The 16,367-nt window shown below is 45.8% G+C and overlaps 1 protein-coding gene across 3 annotated transcripts in view; it reads left to right on the forward strand.

Moving 5' to 3' along the window:
* The first annotated feature begins 11,559 nt into the window (after positions 1–11,559).
* The window catches only part of PALM2-AKAP2 (PALM2-AKAP2 fusion), a 583,545-nt gene continuing 578,737 nt past the window's right edge, over positions 11,560–16,367 (forward strand). For 2 of the 3 annotated variants that reach the window (XM_029614167.1, XM_029614175.1), the window contains exon 1: positions 11,563–11,868. In XM_029614167.1, coding sequence (XP_029470027.1) covers positions 11,824–11,868 — 45 coding nt within the window. In that variant the 5' untranslated portion in view covers positions 11,563–11,823. Of the gene's footprint in view, positions 11,869–16,367 lie in introns of all 3 variants that reach the window. The other variant, XM_029614157.1, reaches the window with a different exon arrangement.

Genomic DNA, 16,367 nt, shown 5'->3' on the forward strand with positions numbered 1-16,367 from the left:
GTTACTGCCCATGGCAGAGTTAGCGAATGAAGAGGTGGTGCTGGAGCTGATAACGGCAGCGCTGGAGATTGAGAATAAACCACTTACAAAAAAAGACTTTCAATCGTAGTTTCAAGACATAAAGATGGAAATCCGGATGTTTAAAGAGGAGTTTCGAGAGACTCTGTCAGATACACGTACGGACCTCATGGAACTTGGCAAAAGGGTTGAAGATATGGAAAGGCAACAAGATGAACAGGCCTCTCAAATTAAATCTCTCCTATCAGCACAACAAGAGATTATCTGGGTCCAAGAAGAAGCCGCATTAAATATGAAGGATATAGAAAATAGAACGCGCCGGAATAATCTGCGTATCAGGGGCCTACCTGAGGAAGCAGCGTACACAAATGTGCCACAAGTCGCACAACAAATATGCGAGGTGGTGTTGAAGACAGCGACTTCATCGGAAGAAGAACGCCTCTCCCCAATAGTAATTGAAAGAGCCCAAAGGGCTTTGGGGGCTGCTTCCAGGAATGCACTGAAAGATGTTGTAATATGTATGCACAGCTTTCTAACTAAAGAGGCAATTATGAGGGCCCCACACAAGTTGGACAGAGTTGAATGGGAGGGATATGAGCTTTTCTTCTATAATGATCTCTCAGCAGCTACCCTAAAAAGACGTTGAGATATGCTACCACTAATGGCACTATTATGAAAGGAGAGACACAAGTGCAGCTGGCTTTACCCATGGGGCCTAGCCTTCACCATCAATGGAGTCACATCAAAGGTGAAATCACTGGAAGAGGCGTCATCCATCATGAAGGCAGCGGGACTGGGGCTGGTAAAAGGCGAAAAGAAACGAGCAACAGAACAGCCCCTCCAGGAACAACCGAAATGGCAGCGAGCAGGCAAATGAGGTTGCCGTCTCAGACGGAAATCAGCCGAAATGACATCACAGTTGCCAACAGGGAAGACATGGGGACACCAAGAACGACTCCCTACTCCCCCCAGGAACTTATGAGACAAAACTCTTGAGGTTAACATGTTTTTTTTGTTGCAGGATTTCAGTGGCCCAGTGAGGAAACTGAGGAGTAACTATGCAGAGCTGAAAGAAATATTGATAAAAGACTGTTTAGGGTTGTGGTAGACATCATATTGAGTCTATATGCCTGATAGTTGGTCGTTTTAAATTCATAGCCAAGTAAAAAAAAAAAAAAAAGGATGGGTGGGGGACGAAACAAGCTACGGTATCATTTTCTCATTCTTATCTGTTAATGATATGGGAAAAGACAGATGGTAATTAAAAAAAAAAAAAAGGAACACCAAAAAAAGAAAAAAAAATCTTGTAATGGAGGGAGAGAAGGGGGATGAGTCACTTTCTCAGGGTAGGATTAGCCAGGGTTATGGCGAATAAAAACTAGGGTGGAGAAATGGAGGAAGGGTACAAAGAAGGGAGGGAGAAGAAAGGAACATGGAGAAAGGGGTAGGAATTTGTTAACCAGGTCAGGTACCGGTTGGGGATACTGGGATATTAAAGCAAGGGGATTTATGAGAGAAGTTAAAGACTAAGATACAGTTTGTGTCACTGAATGTGAAGGGTCTTAACTCACCGTTTAAGCGGCAGATGCTGTTTAAAGAGCTTTCAAGATTGCAACCATCAATAGCCTTTATTCAAGAGATGCATCTTAGATGAAGGGATGAACGTTTGCTATCATCCAAGGCATTCCCACAACAGTTTTTTTTGCCTCCAGTACACCTTTGAGTAAATACAGTAGGGTGAGCATAATTTTTGCATCCTCTCTTATTAGTACAAGTTAGAGAGGTCTGATCCGACCCCTCTGGCCGTTATTTGACGGTGCAGGCAGATATTAATAATGCAAAATTTATAGCGGTAAATGTATACTGCCCAAATGTGGATCAAAGACAGTTATTGGATGAAATTGGGGAAACAGCTGCTGTAGCTTAAAGATGGATATGTGGTGGTGGAGGGAGATTTTAATATGGTAGGAATGTCTAATCTAGTCACCTCATCGGGAATGACAGGCGTTGCAAAAAAGAGACAGACTGTCATTGAAGCATCTGATAGAAACATGGCACTTAGTGGATATATGGAGAACAAAATACCCTACTAGTAGAAATGATACTTTTTACTCCAGAACACATAATTCATACTCACGACTGGATTATTTCCTTAGAGAACTGGTCCCTAAAACTAGAAAGATGAATATAGAGAGCATAACATGGACTGATCATGCTCCTGTCTGGTGGGAAATAGAGCAGATAGATTCGGAAGGAGGGAAAAAATATTGGAAACTTAATAATACACTGCTTAAAATTAAGGAATATAAGCTGAAGATTCAAAAACAAATAGAAGAATATATTACCACCATGGCGGGGGACAGAGATATCCCCTATAGCTGTACGGGAGGGTCTAAAAGCTACAATAAGGGGCTACCTGATTAGCCTGGGGACCTATCACAAAAGGGAAAAGGAAAAGAAACGAAAAGAATTGGAGACAATACATAAACAATGCCCTGGGTCAATCCCCCTTGAAAAGCTTAAATGCAGTGAGGACAGCATTAAAAGATCTGGATGCAGAAGCAATAGCGTATCAATTGGATTTAGTGAAACAAGAATACTATGAGTATGGAGATAAACCAAGTAAGATATTAGCCCACGAGCTGAAAGGTCAACACACAAAAGCTTATATATATCATATTAAAGATGCTCAAGGCCAAATACAAATGAAGGCTAAGGCTATCAAGGACCGTTTTGTGCAGTTTTACACAGAGCTTTATGACTAGGAGAATACATCATCCCAGTTGGATATAGGAAAATATTTAGAGGGGTTAGACCTCCCAGTGTTACCCCCCCAATGGTCAAGAGATGCTAGGCCAGCCAATTTCTACAGTGGAAGTGAAGGAAGCTATAAAAGGGCTGCAATCTGGAAAAGCATCAGGATTGGACTGCTACACTCCGTTATTTTACAAAATAAAAAACTTATGCAGTAATTTTACAAAATACAAAACTTATGCAGAAATCTTAGCCACACCACTAATGCATACGTTTAACTCTATTAGAGAGGGGGACTGGATACTGCCATACGGGAATATGGCTGGGATAACCATTCTTCCTAAACCCAGCAAAGACGAGTCTAGTTGCGGATCTTACCGGCCTATTTCCCTGATCAATTTGGATCTCAAACTACTGGCAAAAATGCTGCAGGCCAGGGTGACAGCGTTATTTTCTGTCAGCTTCAATGACCCTCCCATGACAGCTGGGCTTTCTGTTCAATCAAAGTCCACTGCAGCCCCGACCCTTGTCATGAGAGGAAGAAGAGATGCACTAAAAAGCTTAAAATAAAAAGACTCGACAGGCCACATCCCACTGTGTTTTTCACAAACCCTTTCTTGTAAAGTCACAGCACCGTGCTATCTAAGTGCAGTCTTATTAACAAACATATTTCAAATATGATTTTCAATCCACTAAATTAAGCCAGTCAAGAACCAGAAAACACAATAAATTAGAAAAAAAAATCATGAAAATCTCTATATATTCATTCATACCATGTGGATCCACAGAATGACTTTTAAAGATCTGTTCGCGCTCTCCTTGTAAATGTTGAAAATCCCCATCTCTCATATTTGCAAAATATCTTAAATGTTCACGTGAGAAAGAACTAGCATTGATGTTGGCGGGCTGTACGGGCAGGAAGAAGACAAAGACTTTGGTCTGGAAGGCCAGAGGAAACAGCAGTGATGGTGGCTGGATCTGCGGAGGCCTGGAGGAAGTGGTGGCATTGATGACTGTATCAGCTGGGGCTGCAGCAGTTTCAGAGGTGAGAGGATGAAGGAGGAGTGTGCTGGGTCAGTTGAGGGGAGAGTAGAAGGAGAGATGCGTCTTGATGAGAGGAAGGAGGGATTAGGCCTTGGGGGAGGAAGGAGAGAGAGTGCTGGAGTTGGAGCTGGGAGGGGAGAAGGGGAAGAAGAATACTAGGGTCAGGCCTGGGGAGTGCTGGGGTCAGGATGGGGAGAAGTCCTGGGTCAAGGAGCGGAGAGGGAGTGAGTTCTGGGTTCAGGCGTGGGGATGGGAAAGTGCTGGGGTCATGTCTGGATGAGGAAAAAAGAAAGAGACAGAGAGTGAGTGTGTGTGTGTGTCGGGGGGGTGGAAGGGAGGAGGTGAAAAAGAGAAAGTTGATTTACACATCCCGCCTCCCACCCCTGCTAATCTCGGGTAACATAGTCTCCAGATATGCACATAAAACCCAGGGTGACACAGGAGGCAGCAGGTACTACGAGAGAAAAGGTACTCATAAGGGTGAAGTCTCAATCTCCTGTCTGGGATCTTTTTGGCCAGATGTGGCAAACTAGGGTCATAAATATGTCTTTGAGGCTCTAATTGCAGGATGAGACTGATCTTCTTATCAAGGGGCTTTTTTCCCCCCTTATTTTGAGCTGGGAAATGTTTGAATTGATTATTGATCTAAATAATTTTTCAGGCAGATTTTCATCAGGAAAGTTTTTTTTCTGGCAACTTTGATCAGTGTTGCGGGAATCAGAGTTGGACTAATGCATTGTGTCCCTTCCTTTGATTTTGAGTGAGATTGTTTTTTATCCTAGACCTAAGTCATCTATTTGTCCAGATGAATATCTTCTCTTCCTTCCCGACCACCAACATAAAGATGTTTAAAAATATTCTTGAAATAGATTTGAAAAAAGCTTTCTTGTATTCTGATATTAGGGTGGCTTTGGAGATAAGGATAATTTAACAACAGCTCAGCAACAGATGTCATCCTCCCTTAGGATTCTGTTATTAAGCAATAAGAGAAGACTGGGAATGTTGTAATTTTACATAAATTGGATTATTATAATGAAGTCCAGATAGGACTGAGTGATCACACTTGCTATGAATATTTGGAGAACAAGCCAATTAATACATTTCATTCTCTGGCTTGAAAATAGGTTAACTTTCAAATGGGCCGATACAGTAAAGCGCGGCCGTGGTTGCGTGGTTTTTAATCCGCTTTGGACGCACGTTTTGAGCACGTAAGATGGATGCGTGATTCAGTATCGGCTTTTTCGCGTCCTTAGCGCTTGCCAAAAAAGACGTGTATCCATTTCCACCCGCCGCATGTATATGATATGTTAATGATCGGATTAGCTATTCCCCCCGATACAGTAACGCACACCCAAATTATCGCGTCTTTAACCAACTTATTTACCGCGTCTTTAACCTCTATATTTACCGCCTACCCTGACCCTGGCGTTAGTGTGTTGTTCAGTCAGCTTCGGACCGGACAGCGTCATGGACAACATGTATATATTGGCTCTGGCGATCTTTTTCATTCGGATGAGAAGCAGAATAAGAAATGCTCGCCAAGCAAATTCTAGAAGGCAGATTGGAGAGGCCAACAGGGGAGCCCAGCAGCAAGGAGAACCCAGCCAACCCAGCTAACAGGAGAACCCTGCAGCAAGACCGGAGGAGGTATGTGTTCAACGGTACCATCCATCTCTGGGATTCTCTGAGGCTCCGGGGGTCCAGCGGAGACATGGACGCCTCTACGGACGCCGGAGGGATGGGAGCCATGCCAGGCCTTCCTCCGGTGTCTATTAGGCATCCTGAGGCTCCGGGGGTGGGCGGGGATCCAGCGGACGCCTATCTCTGGCATCTAGAATTAGGCATCCCTGAGGCTGCTGATTGTAGTAAAAGAATAGTAAAAGCTTATATAAGCTTTTACTTATATGAGCATAGTTCATATAAGAAAACAAACTTGAGAATCCCCAGTGTTGCATATCCATGTATGTACTGTTAAACTATTTATATGTCCTGTTAGTAAAAGGAAAGAGGCAGGAATGTCCATGAACAGAAGCCCCGACCTTGGACGTCCGGGCGGGCGCTCAAGATAGCGGCCATGGCCGTTGGAAGACAGCGTTCCCGTCTCTTTCCGGGCATCCATGCTCGGAGGCCCCAACCTTCACAGGCGCCCGGACATCCTTGCACGTCCTTAAGCACTCGGACGTGGAAGGTTGGGGGTGGCCTCCGATCAAGGACGTCCAGATGCTCAGGGCAGCGGCCCCGGTGTCCATGCGAGGTCTGTAGAAAAGAACCATCCCCTTACCTGCTGGAATGACATTTGAAATGACAGGTATGGCGCCAGCGCACCCTGGATACTGTATAGGCGCTGTATACCGCTCTATACAGTAAAATGGATTGTGAACGCCTACCGCTTCATAGGCGTGCTTTGGACGCTCCTTTGCCGCTGCTTGGATTTGCGTCTAATTTGAATACTGAATCGAGCGGCTTGTGAACCAAAATGTGCGCGCGTCAAACGCGAGGGCGCCTGGCACTGCCGCACTTTTTTTTACGCGTCGGTATTGTATCGGCCTGAAAATGTCTTAGCCTCTCTAACGAGAAGGCCTCTGTGATTGCCAAGCATTCTGTTTTATCCAAGACACACAAAAGTTTGGGTAGAGCCAGTCTTTTTATCCTAATAATGAAAACAGGCTCACAAATTATTGATTTTTATTTATAGGCCTTGGCCTATGTGTGTCCATCTTATTTAAAGGATACTAATGATTAGTTGGTAAATGTAAGTGGTATGTTTTTTGGACTAATGGTCATCGTTGGGTCACTACTGATGGACAGGACCAGTGCAACAGTATTTGGCACCCTAGGTGAACCTTCAATTATATATCCCCCTCCCCCACCTTATCTATTGGTGGCAGCACCAGCATAACACTGCTACCTACTGGCTCTGACACAACACTCTTCTGGTCTTGTGCTGTCAGGATTTTGCTGCCCTCCAAATTTCAGCTCTCTAGGCAACCACCTAGTTTTCCTACTTAGAAGCATCGGCCCTGCTGATGGAGAATCCTCATACAGTAGTATACAACATAAAATTGATCTGACAGCTGTTCAGTACACTGTAGGCCTGCTATAATGCTGGTAATGAGGTCCAAAAATTTGGTCCACAATATAAGTTTATATATTTTGCTGAAATAGATAAGAAAGATGTGATAATTTTATACTGAACAATTTTTTGGAATGCTGAAAATAGAGATTTCATGGAAATAAAGATTTTATTGCTAAGAATAAAAATGCTAAGAACAAAACACCTGCACTCTAGCATTATCTATTTTAAAAAAATCATGAAATTAACTATGTAGTTTAACAGTGAAAAAATTGGGTCTACTGTTACGATCCTGCTTGCGGAGCTCATCCCGTAAGCAGGCCTCTTACTTCCAGCGCTGTCGCCCCGGACTTCCGTCCTGCCTTGCCGCTGCCACCTCTGGGCGGTTCGATGCCGCCTTGTGCGGCAGGAGGAGACACTGCCGGATTACTTCCTTTGTCACTCTCGAGGCGGGAGGGGCTCCCTTCTCTTAGATCTTCGCGGCCTAGTGCCGCCGCTGGGACGTCCTTTTCTGCGGCCTGAAGCCACTGCTGCCGTTGCCTGACGCCGCCATTCTTCGCGGCAAGGAGAGCTGCCCGCCAACTTCCTCCTTCCCGGCAAGGAAAGCCGCTGCGACGCTATCCTACGGCTCAGAGGCCGCCTCTAATGCCTCCCTGTTTCTGTTCTTCGTGGCCTGGATGCCACCGCTGTCCTTGGTCCTGCTCCACTCCCTGGGCCTCCTCTAGGCGCTGGCATGCACCTCTTCACTATATATATATATATATTTTTTTTTTTTTTTAATTTATGCATTTCAAACATTCAAAAAACAAACAACTTTGTATATATGTAATACAGGAATATTGACATGGATTTTTAGCAATTTTTATTTGAAATATACTCATTTACATTTCTGTATGTTCTCTAAGTAATTCAGGAGAATTAGGTTTTAAAGAAAATGAGCGAACCTTAAAAAATAGTAAAGAAATTTCTCACTGATCTGAGATAGCCAAAAAAACTTTCTTTTGCTCCTAAACTAATGCTAGATTAATGGGGTGGGACTCCAGAAAGGCCTGTAAATGAGGTAACTAAAAAAAAAACATATTTATGTTCCTTGTAATTTATCTCACATCTACCAGGGGTACCTTAAGATAAATCTTGCTCCCTTTGCTAACACTTCAGATTTCAGCTTCAAGAAATCCTTTCTCCTTAGTTGGGTTACTTTCGCCAGATCTGGATAAATCCAGATCTGTTGCCCGTGGAACTTCTCTGTGCGATGTCTTAAGAATAATCTTAAAACCGCGTCTCTTTCAGTTTGGAACAAAAAAGAGAGATATAATGTAGCTCTTAAAGAAATCTCAGTGTGCAAAGAGCTTTCTAATATCTCGGTCAAGTTCAAAGAGACTTCAGGCTGTGTCTTACCCATTTGATTTCCTGTCACATCTTTTAAAGGTACATAATAAATTTTTGCAAATACAGGTATCGCTTGATTCGACATTTTCAGTACTCTTTGTAGATATTCTGTAAACATATCTTTTGCAGATACTATTTTCTGAAAAGGAAAATGTAAACCCCTCAGATTTGAGTATCTCAGGGTATTTTCCAGATATTCTACCTTCTTTATATTAGATAACTCAGATTTGACATTTTTCTGAAGTGTTTCTACTTTTACTAATCTCTCTTCATGATTTATCATTTTGTTGTTACATAAAGATGTGACATTTTCCAAATCTAGTGCTTTCTGTTGGAAATTAGCAGTTTTTAAAGTCAAGTTTGTTATTGCCAATTCTAAGGATTTAATTGCAGTCCACAAGGTCTCCAATGTGATTTCTGAGGTTTAGATGATAGAATAACCTCAAATTCTGGCCTGTGGTCCTCCAATCCCCCAACAGCATGGTTCCCACTCTCCATCTGCTGTTTAGAGGCAATGTTCAATTCATCTGAGGCCTCTTCAAATGCAAGAGGACCTACTTCATTTTTTGTTGTAACTGGTGGGGAGGGAGTACAAGGGGCACTGGGGCTTAATGAGATGACTTCAGCTTGTGGGTTCACATCTCGCTCTAAAGTGATTCCCTGGTTGGTATTTGCGCTCTCCTCTCCCCCCTCTTCACTATATTTAAAGGGCCAGTGGCGGGAAAAGCACGCGGCCCCAACGGAAGTCCTCATCAGCTTCATTTCCTGGTTCAGCCCTATAAAAGGGCTCAGTTCCTGTTCCTCAAGGCCTTCAGATCCAGGTCCCATGGTCATCCATGCTCCTCTTTGCCGGATCAAGGTCCTCGGTGGTCTTCATTTGTCCAAGATGACTCTTCATTCTATGTCTTTGATGTTCCTGGTCTCATTCCTCATCGGAGCTCCTTCGTTGCCTTGTCCAGATGTCCTGATGTTCCAGATGTTTCTTGGTCCTGATGTTCCTGAAGTCCTGAAGTTCCAAGTTCCGAGCCTTCCAGCTCTTCGAGTCCTCCAGATGACCATCCCAAGGGTAAATCCGTATTGATCCAGGTCCTGTTTCCGGTCATTGGTGCCACTTTTGGTTGGATTCCTTTTCCGAAGTCCTGATGTTCCTGAAGTCTTCCAAGTTCCGAGTCTTCCAAGTTCTGAGTCCTCCAGATGGCAACCCCGAGGGTAAATCCGTATAGATCCAATTCCTGTTTCCGGTCATTGGAGCCTCGTTGGTTGAATCCCCTTCTGGTGCTTGTCCCGCTCCCCCGTGGTCCGCAACCAGCCTTCCCAGGTTATGTAGGGCACGCAGAGGACAGGGTGGTCCATGACCAGCCCATGGGGGGCTGTGTAGGGAGCCCTGAGAGACAGAGCCCACCTGTACCTTCCAAGTTCCAAGTCCTCATCTGAGTCTTCCAAGTTCCTGTCTTTGTCTGTTCTTGTCCTCAGCCTCCGTCTGGCCTCACGCACTTATCGTTCCCAAGCGGCGGGTCCTGAAGGGCTTCCGAGTAGCCAAAGGGCTACTCTCGAGATCAGGATCAGCATCGTGTTGCTGAGTCTCATTGGTGCGTGTAGGTCCAGTGGAGAGCTGTCCTTGCTTTGTTCCTGTTCCACGTTCCTTGCCTTGGTTCCAGTCCTGCCTTGTTCCTGAGCTGCCCATACTTGCATGCTCTCACTTCCCACGGTGTGCCTTGGGGCTCCTCCCTGAGTCATGCCGTGGTTCAGGGGCTCATGCTCTCCCATGAGCTAGCAACCGCGCTCTCATCATCAGCCTTAGGCAGCGCCCGCATCAGGACCCGCAGGCCTCGCAGTCGCAACACTACAGTGTATTTTCTTAGCTCTTCTGTTTTTAGTGATGTCATTGAAATGTACTTATGCACAGTTATTTTTCTGCAACAATAATTTTATCTGCAGAAGAATGGCTTGGCAATATGGGATACATCAATAAATTGAAAAAACCACACACTTTGGAAACTTCTACGTATCTAGAAAGTGAAACATCTCATATATATATAGGTACTATTTTTATGCTGTTTTGGACAACCAAACCACTTATTTAAATGGATGCCATATAAACATCCCCAAAATGATTTGTCACCTTTCAATATAATCATGGGGTTCTACTCTTTCATAATGCCATCATAATTTTTAATATTCTAAAAACAGGAAAAAAATTCTTATCTCAAAAGTTGCAGTGCTTCCACAGACACAAATGCGGTTGATTCTATAGCACATGGCTTGTGTTTCGCGACCTTCTTCAGGGGCCTTGGAAATATATTGATCAACCACTAAGGAACAAATATACAAACATTAAACCATCAAAAATAGATTTTTTTAAGCCTTATTTAAACCATAAAACAAGTTACCTATATGTCTGCACTCCAACTATCTCACCCGCACTTTAAACATGGCGGCTCGCGTGGGGAGGACAGGATCAGTAGGTGACCATACTGCACTGTATCGGATGGGCAGTGGTTTGGGTTAGGCCGGGCTCATTCCGATGTCTGAAATTGGCGTGCCAAGCCTCCTTTTGGGGGTCTTAGTCTTCATTCGTTGCCACCTTGTACCGGGCCTATGCTGCAAGGTATTCTACGTTCATTAATCAATGTGCTATAGACACAGCCGCTTTTTTTCCCCCTATGGGCGTAAAGGACAGCTGCTCCATTCCCCTTGCATAACAGGAATCAAAATACTAAAAAAAAAAAAAAAAAGACAGATGCAAATCTATCAATCAAGCTCTGTCAACAACTGACACATTCAGATACAATTTATGTATTGAAAGTAATCTTGGAAATGTAATCAGGCATGTAAGGCATTGCTTTAAAATACATTTTAGAATAGTATAAATTTGCTTTTTTTCTAACATGGGATTTTTTTTGGGGGGGGGAGGTGCCAATACGGAAAAAAATAAAAGGGGCCCTACCAAAAGTTTGTCCAAGGCCCCCTAAGTGGTTAAAGCGGCTGTGCTACATTGAGAGTTCAGAAACACGACCGTGCTACCAAAAAATAATAATTAAAAAAAAAAAATCTCTCTGCCCTCTGCTTAGCGAATGCCAGGGTCGTCTACGCTCAATACCCCCCCCCCCCCCCCCCCCCCCGGTAAAATGCGGGACGCCCGCTTCAGGTCAGCAGGCGCTCCCGTCTCTCTGATCTCCCCTCCCCCGGGACCCTTCCTCCTCCTCCTGCCTTCACGCAGGTCCTCATTCAGCAGGCAGGCAGGGCCCCCTCCCCCCTCCTAGCCCAGCGCTCCGCAGGAGGAGCCACCGAGCCGAGAGACGTCAGGGGCGAGAAGAGCAATCCGAGCCATGCCCGCTCGTCGGCTGTCAGGGAGCCGCGCATCCCTGCCTCGTGCGTGACAGCGGCCGCGCAATGCGCTTAGCCGGCGAGCAGGCAGGCGCTGCCCCCGTGCCCCTGCCCTGAGGGGCTCGGACCTCCGCCGCTGCTGCTGCTGCTTCCCATCGGCGACGGGCGGGCGCTGCTGCTGCTTCCTTCATTGTTTGCCCGGTGTCCCTCCCGCTAGGATGGCGGAGGCAGAACTGCACAAGGAGCGGCTGCAGGCCATCGCGGTAAGTGGCTCGGCTTCTTGGCATCCGCGGCCGGAGGGTTAGCAGCTGCCCATGGGCTGCCGGTGCGCTCCGCTTTGCGTTAGCCGGGGTAGGGGGGGGGGGTGCGTTCTCCCGGGTTTTTCCTGGAAAATGGAAAGGCAGAGTCCCTCCCCCCCTCCCCCGGGCGAAGGGTCGCGCAGTGGCTTGTAGACCGGTGGCCGGCTTTTCCGCCTGGCGAGGGGGTGCATTTCAAGAAAATAATGCTAAGGAAGGCGGGCAACCGAGATGAACGCCAGCAGGGCTGCAGAGAAGGCGAGCGTGGTATTTTATTCGTGCGATAGCATCTCGTGTGGTTGTCTCTCACCCGTGTGAGCTGCAGGGCAGGAGCAGATTCCTCTCCCAGCACGGGCCAACTGCATCGTTTAATTAATTACACAAAACGGGGCCGATTTCTGGCTACGGAGCGCGGCAGCGAGCAGGCAACTTTCGCCTCCCCGCAGCACGAGATCGTGCAGAGATTTTACCGTCCCCCCCCCTCGCCATACTGGAGACGGGAATGCGCAGGCAGGACCGTACCTGGGAAATACTGTGCCCATGCGGCAGGGTGAAGCGTTCATTTCAACCCGAAAGGCGCTGTTTGGTGAGCTCCCGTGCAGCCGGTGGTCGGTCACGCCCGATCCCAGTGCTACAACCCCCCCCCCCCCCCCCCCATGGCATGGATGGCCCTTTTCCCGCGCCTGGCAAGGCAGGCAAATCCGCCCGCTCAACCCGGCTCCCTGGCAGCCTGGCGTGCGGCTCTGCTCGGGTGCGGGGGGTCTGAGCCTGCAACAGATGTGGCACATCACAGCTGCCTTCGGGGGGAGGGGGTCCGGCTGCTTTATTTGAGGGGGACCAGCCCTCGCCCACAGCCATGGCAGGCAGGACAGAAACGGTAGGCACGGAAGCGTTTTCTGGACAGTGAAGCGATCATGGGCGCTGGAGAGGGAATTTGAGGGATCGCAGGGTAGCACTTCAGATGGAGAGCGGAATTTTCCAAGGCTTTGTCTGTCAGTGGTGAGAATAGGCATTAACACCCTCTAAAGCTGGGAAGAGGCAGATTATTTATTTAGTTTTTTTTTTGGGGGGGGGAGGGAAGAGACAGGTGTCTTCACCTCCCGTTGCAATGCATTAGAACAAAGGGGACGCGTCTTACCCCCACTGAACGCTTTCTGCCAAAATGAAAGGGCGTCTCCTTCCCGGCTGATCGCATTAAAGGATCTGTCTCCAGTGTTACCTGCTGCCGGTAGCAGACTGAATGCTCAGACTTGATTTTGCTGTTTAGAGGATTATCCATAAGATTTCATTTTTTTTCTCTTTATCTAAGGATTATTATTAGTTGGATCTTTTCGGAATGGTACATTGTGCAGAAGCCTCACAGAAAGCCCGTCAGCCATGGATCCTGAGATAATTTAACTGTATTTCCCATGCACTTTATTTTGTGCATGGGAAATACAGTTACTAAATGTTTGGTGCATAGCCATCACTGTACCTGGGCAGACACACATGGGATCGCTCTTGAAAATTCTCCCTTGGACAGCTGAAGACATTTCTAGGATTAGGTTGTTAAAAGCTTTTATGATGCAGTTTCTCTTTCTCTGGGTAGTATTTCTTCTGGAAGCAGCACGTGCAAATGTGGACCGCAGATGGGTAGATCTTGTATTTAAAGTAAGGCTGCTGATCTAATGTGCAACCTTGGCAAGTGTGCAGAGAGCTCAGGGAGGTGTAAGTGGCATGCCAAGGAGGCCCACATCCTGTTACAAACATGCAAAGAATTTGTTTGGTGAATGTAAACTGTACAACCAGCAAAAGACAGCGATTCATGCATAACCTTCAGCTCACAGCAGAAGCCACCACCAACCTTAAATGGAAACCAAATGTGCAGGAGAGGAAGTTCTCTGTCTGCGTTTACATGGTGTGTGACAGCATGCTTGACTTCTCTCCAGACATGATCCTGAAGCTGAGGCTAAACATTAAGGCCAGCAGGTTGGTCAGCTTCGTAAAATTACTCCAAAACAAACTTAGAAAACCACCATGGAATGCTGTCAAGGCTTCTGGGTTCCATTAGGACTCCGAGAATTACAACCCTGCTTTGGTATCGGATGACAGCTTGACTTGTTTTAACTGCGCTGAACACCAAAACTTTTTCTGCCTGATTCACTAAGGCTTTTCTCCCGTTCTGTGTCTATGGGAAAATACCTTGATGAATCAGGCCCTTTGTTTGCAGTTCAAGCAATGTTTTTTTAATGCTAACAAAAAAAAAATGGAGAAACTGCCTGTATGAATGTGGCACAGAGGGAACACCTCCCATTCCTAAAAAAAAAAAAAAAAATTATGACTTTTTTTTTTTTTTTTTTATCCTTTGTTTCCCCCCCCCCCCTTTTTTTTTTCACCACCAAGATGTCATGGCTCAGGTGACTTAACTGTTGATGCTGATCTGGAGAGCTGGATGGAAGTCTTCTCGTAGACCTGCCTTCAGTGACCCTGTGTGACCAGCAGGGGTTTTGTCACAGTAGCAGCAGCCGGCTTCCCTCCCACCATGCCTGGGACAGGAGCATCAACTTCTTCCGGCCTCCTCAGATAGGAGATTCAAACCTGAGCATAGCGCTACCCCAGAGACCAGCCCCCCCCCTCTACCCTCTCGAAACATCCATCGGAGGTGAAACTGGAGATGATACTTGTAACCCCTCTTGATTAACAGAGCCTTTTTTAAAAGGTGGAATAAAATAAGCTTTAGCAATTATTGGTAGCATTTGCTCTGTTATTTTCAGGGTTTGAAGCATGTATTTCTTAATTGCATCTTTGGCAGATACTAAAGGCTCTTGGGGAAAGTTCAGTATCCGCAGATTCTTGCTTCTTATGACGTTTTCCAGCTTTTCCACCTTATTTGTTAGATCTTTTTTTCTCCTTGACTAAATTCATTTGAAAGTTCTTACTTTTCGAGATTTCTTTCTTTAAGGCCACCGCATTTTCACAATTCTCAGCAATAGTCTTTTTTTCTATTTTATCCAAACGTACTTCCATTGATTTCTGAGCTTCCAACACAGGATTAATTCTCAAATTCAAACTCTCGTTCAGTGCCTGAATTGCCTGCCGTATTTCCTCAAGTGTGATTTTTTTTTGTTCTGGTCTTACCAGAATCAGAGGCTCAGCGCTTCTTGTGGGGGCTTCCCCATCGCTTGCAGCCTCTCCCATGCTAGGCACGAGCAGCGTCTGTGTCCCTTCTCTTCCGGGTGTGCATACCATTTATGTGGGGACCCCCCCAACGGCTCCCTCTCCTTCCACGCCACGCTCTTCTTCCCGGAGTCTTTCCACTAATCGTGCCTCTGCGGGATTTTCTGGGGCCATAAACTGTATCGGGGAGAGTGATGTCTGGAGCTCATGCGAGGCCCCGGTTTCCTCTTCCTCCCGGGAACCTCGCCGCGAGCCATTCTCCTATGAAGTAAATCCTCTCCGGATTAGGTGTGCATCCATCGGACCGGTTATAGATAGATAGGGCGTGGGGCGCTGAGCGTGTCTCACGCTCCCTTGCCCTAAGCTTCCGCCCTGAGTGTGGCATGGTTACCACAAAAAAAAAGGAAGAAAACACCGAGGAACGCTCTCACCCACCAGCAGACTGGTTGGCCATCTTAACTCCGCCCCCTACCTATTTTAAAAATATACATGCGTATTTGCGTATATCTTATTTGCAAAAAATAAAGTAGGATTTACTTGCGCATATGGGGATTTACATGCATACGTTGGTGTATTTTAAATACTGCGCATGTCAAGGAAATTACCAGTTTTACCAAATTGGAATTTGTAAACAATGTTATATTAACCTAGAAAATGTATGAATACGTCCTTGATTTCCTTCCTAATGTTATGTTGACCTAGAACATGATCGTTGACCCAGTTAGTAAATATTGTCTAAGAATATGTATTGCATATCGCTGTGATCTTCTTTTGGAACGACAATATATAAAACACCTAAATAAATAAATAAAATAAATAGTCCACCAGTTTGCTCAGACCTTCTCCAGGACATTGAGACCCTCCTGGTTCTTCCGCCTGCATTCCCTCCAGTTCCCCCCCCGACCTCCCACCCAGCCAGTACCACACAATAAACATTTTAATATCACACCAGATAATTAGCAGATGTAAAACTACGCAAGTAAATTGGCTAATCTGCATGCATGTCTTTTAAAATAGCAATTTGCATGCGTAAATGTTGGCTCCGCCCCAGAATGCGCCTAGACTGCCCCTTTTCTACGTGTGCATATGTGCTGCGAAAGTGAAAATTCGCATGGATCGTTATGCGTGTAACGTTTTGAAAATTCATCCCTTAGATTGTAAGCTGCTTTGGGACGGGACTGAGTACAAGTAACACTGTAAGCCGTCTTGGGCATTATTGGGACAGCCGGGTTCAAAATCTGAATATTGTTATCATTATTAAAGCGTGCTCTTAATAAATTAACACACACATTATTAAAACAAGGCTCCTC

The sequence above is a fragment of the Rhinatrema bivittatum genome, chromosome 1 (genome assembly GCF_901001135.1).
Source record: "Rhinatrema bivittatum chromosome 1, aRhiBiv1.1, whole genome shotgun sequence".
Classification (NCBI taxonomy): domain Eukaryota; kingdom Metazoa; phylum Chordata; class Amphibia; order Gymnophiona; family Rhinatrematidae; genus Rhinatrema; species Rhinatrema bivittatum.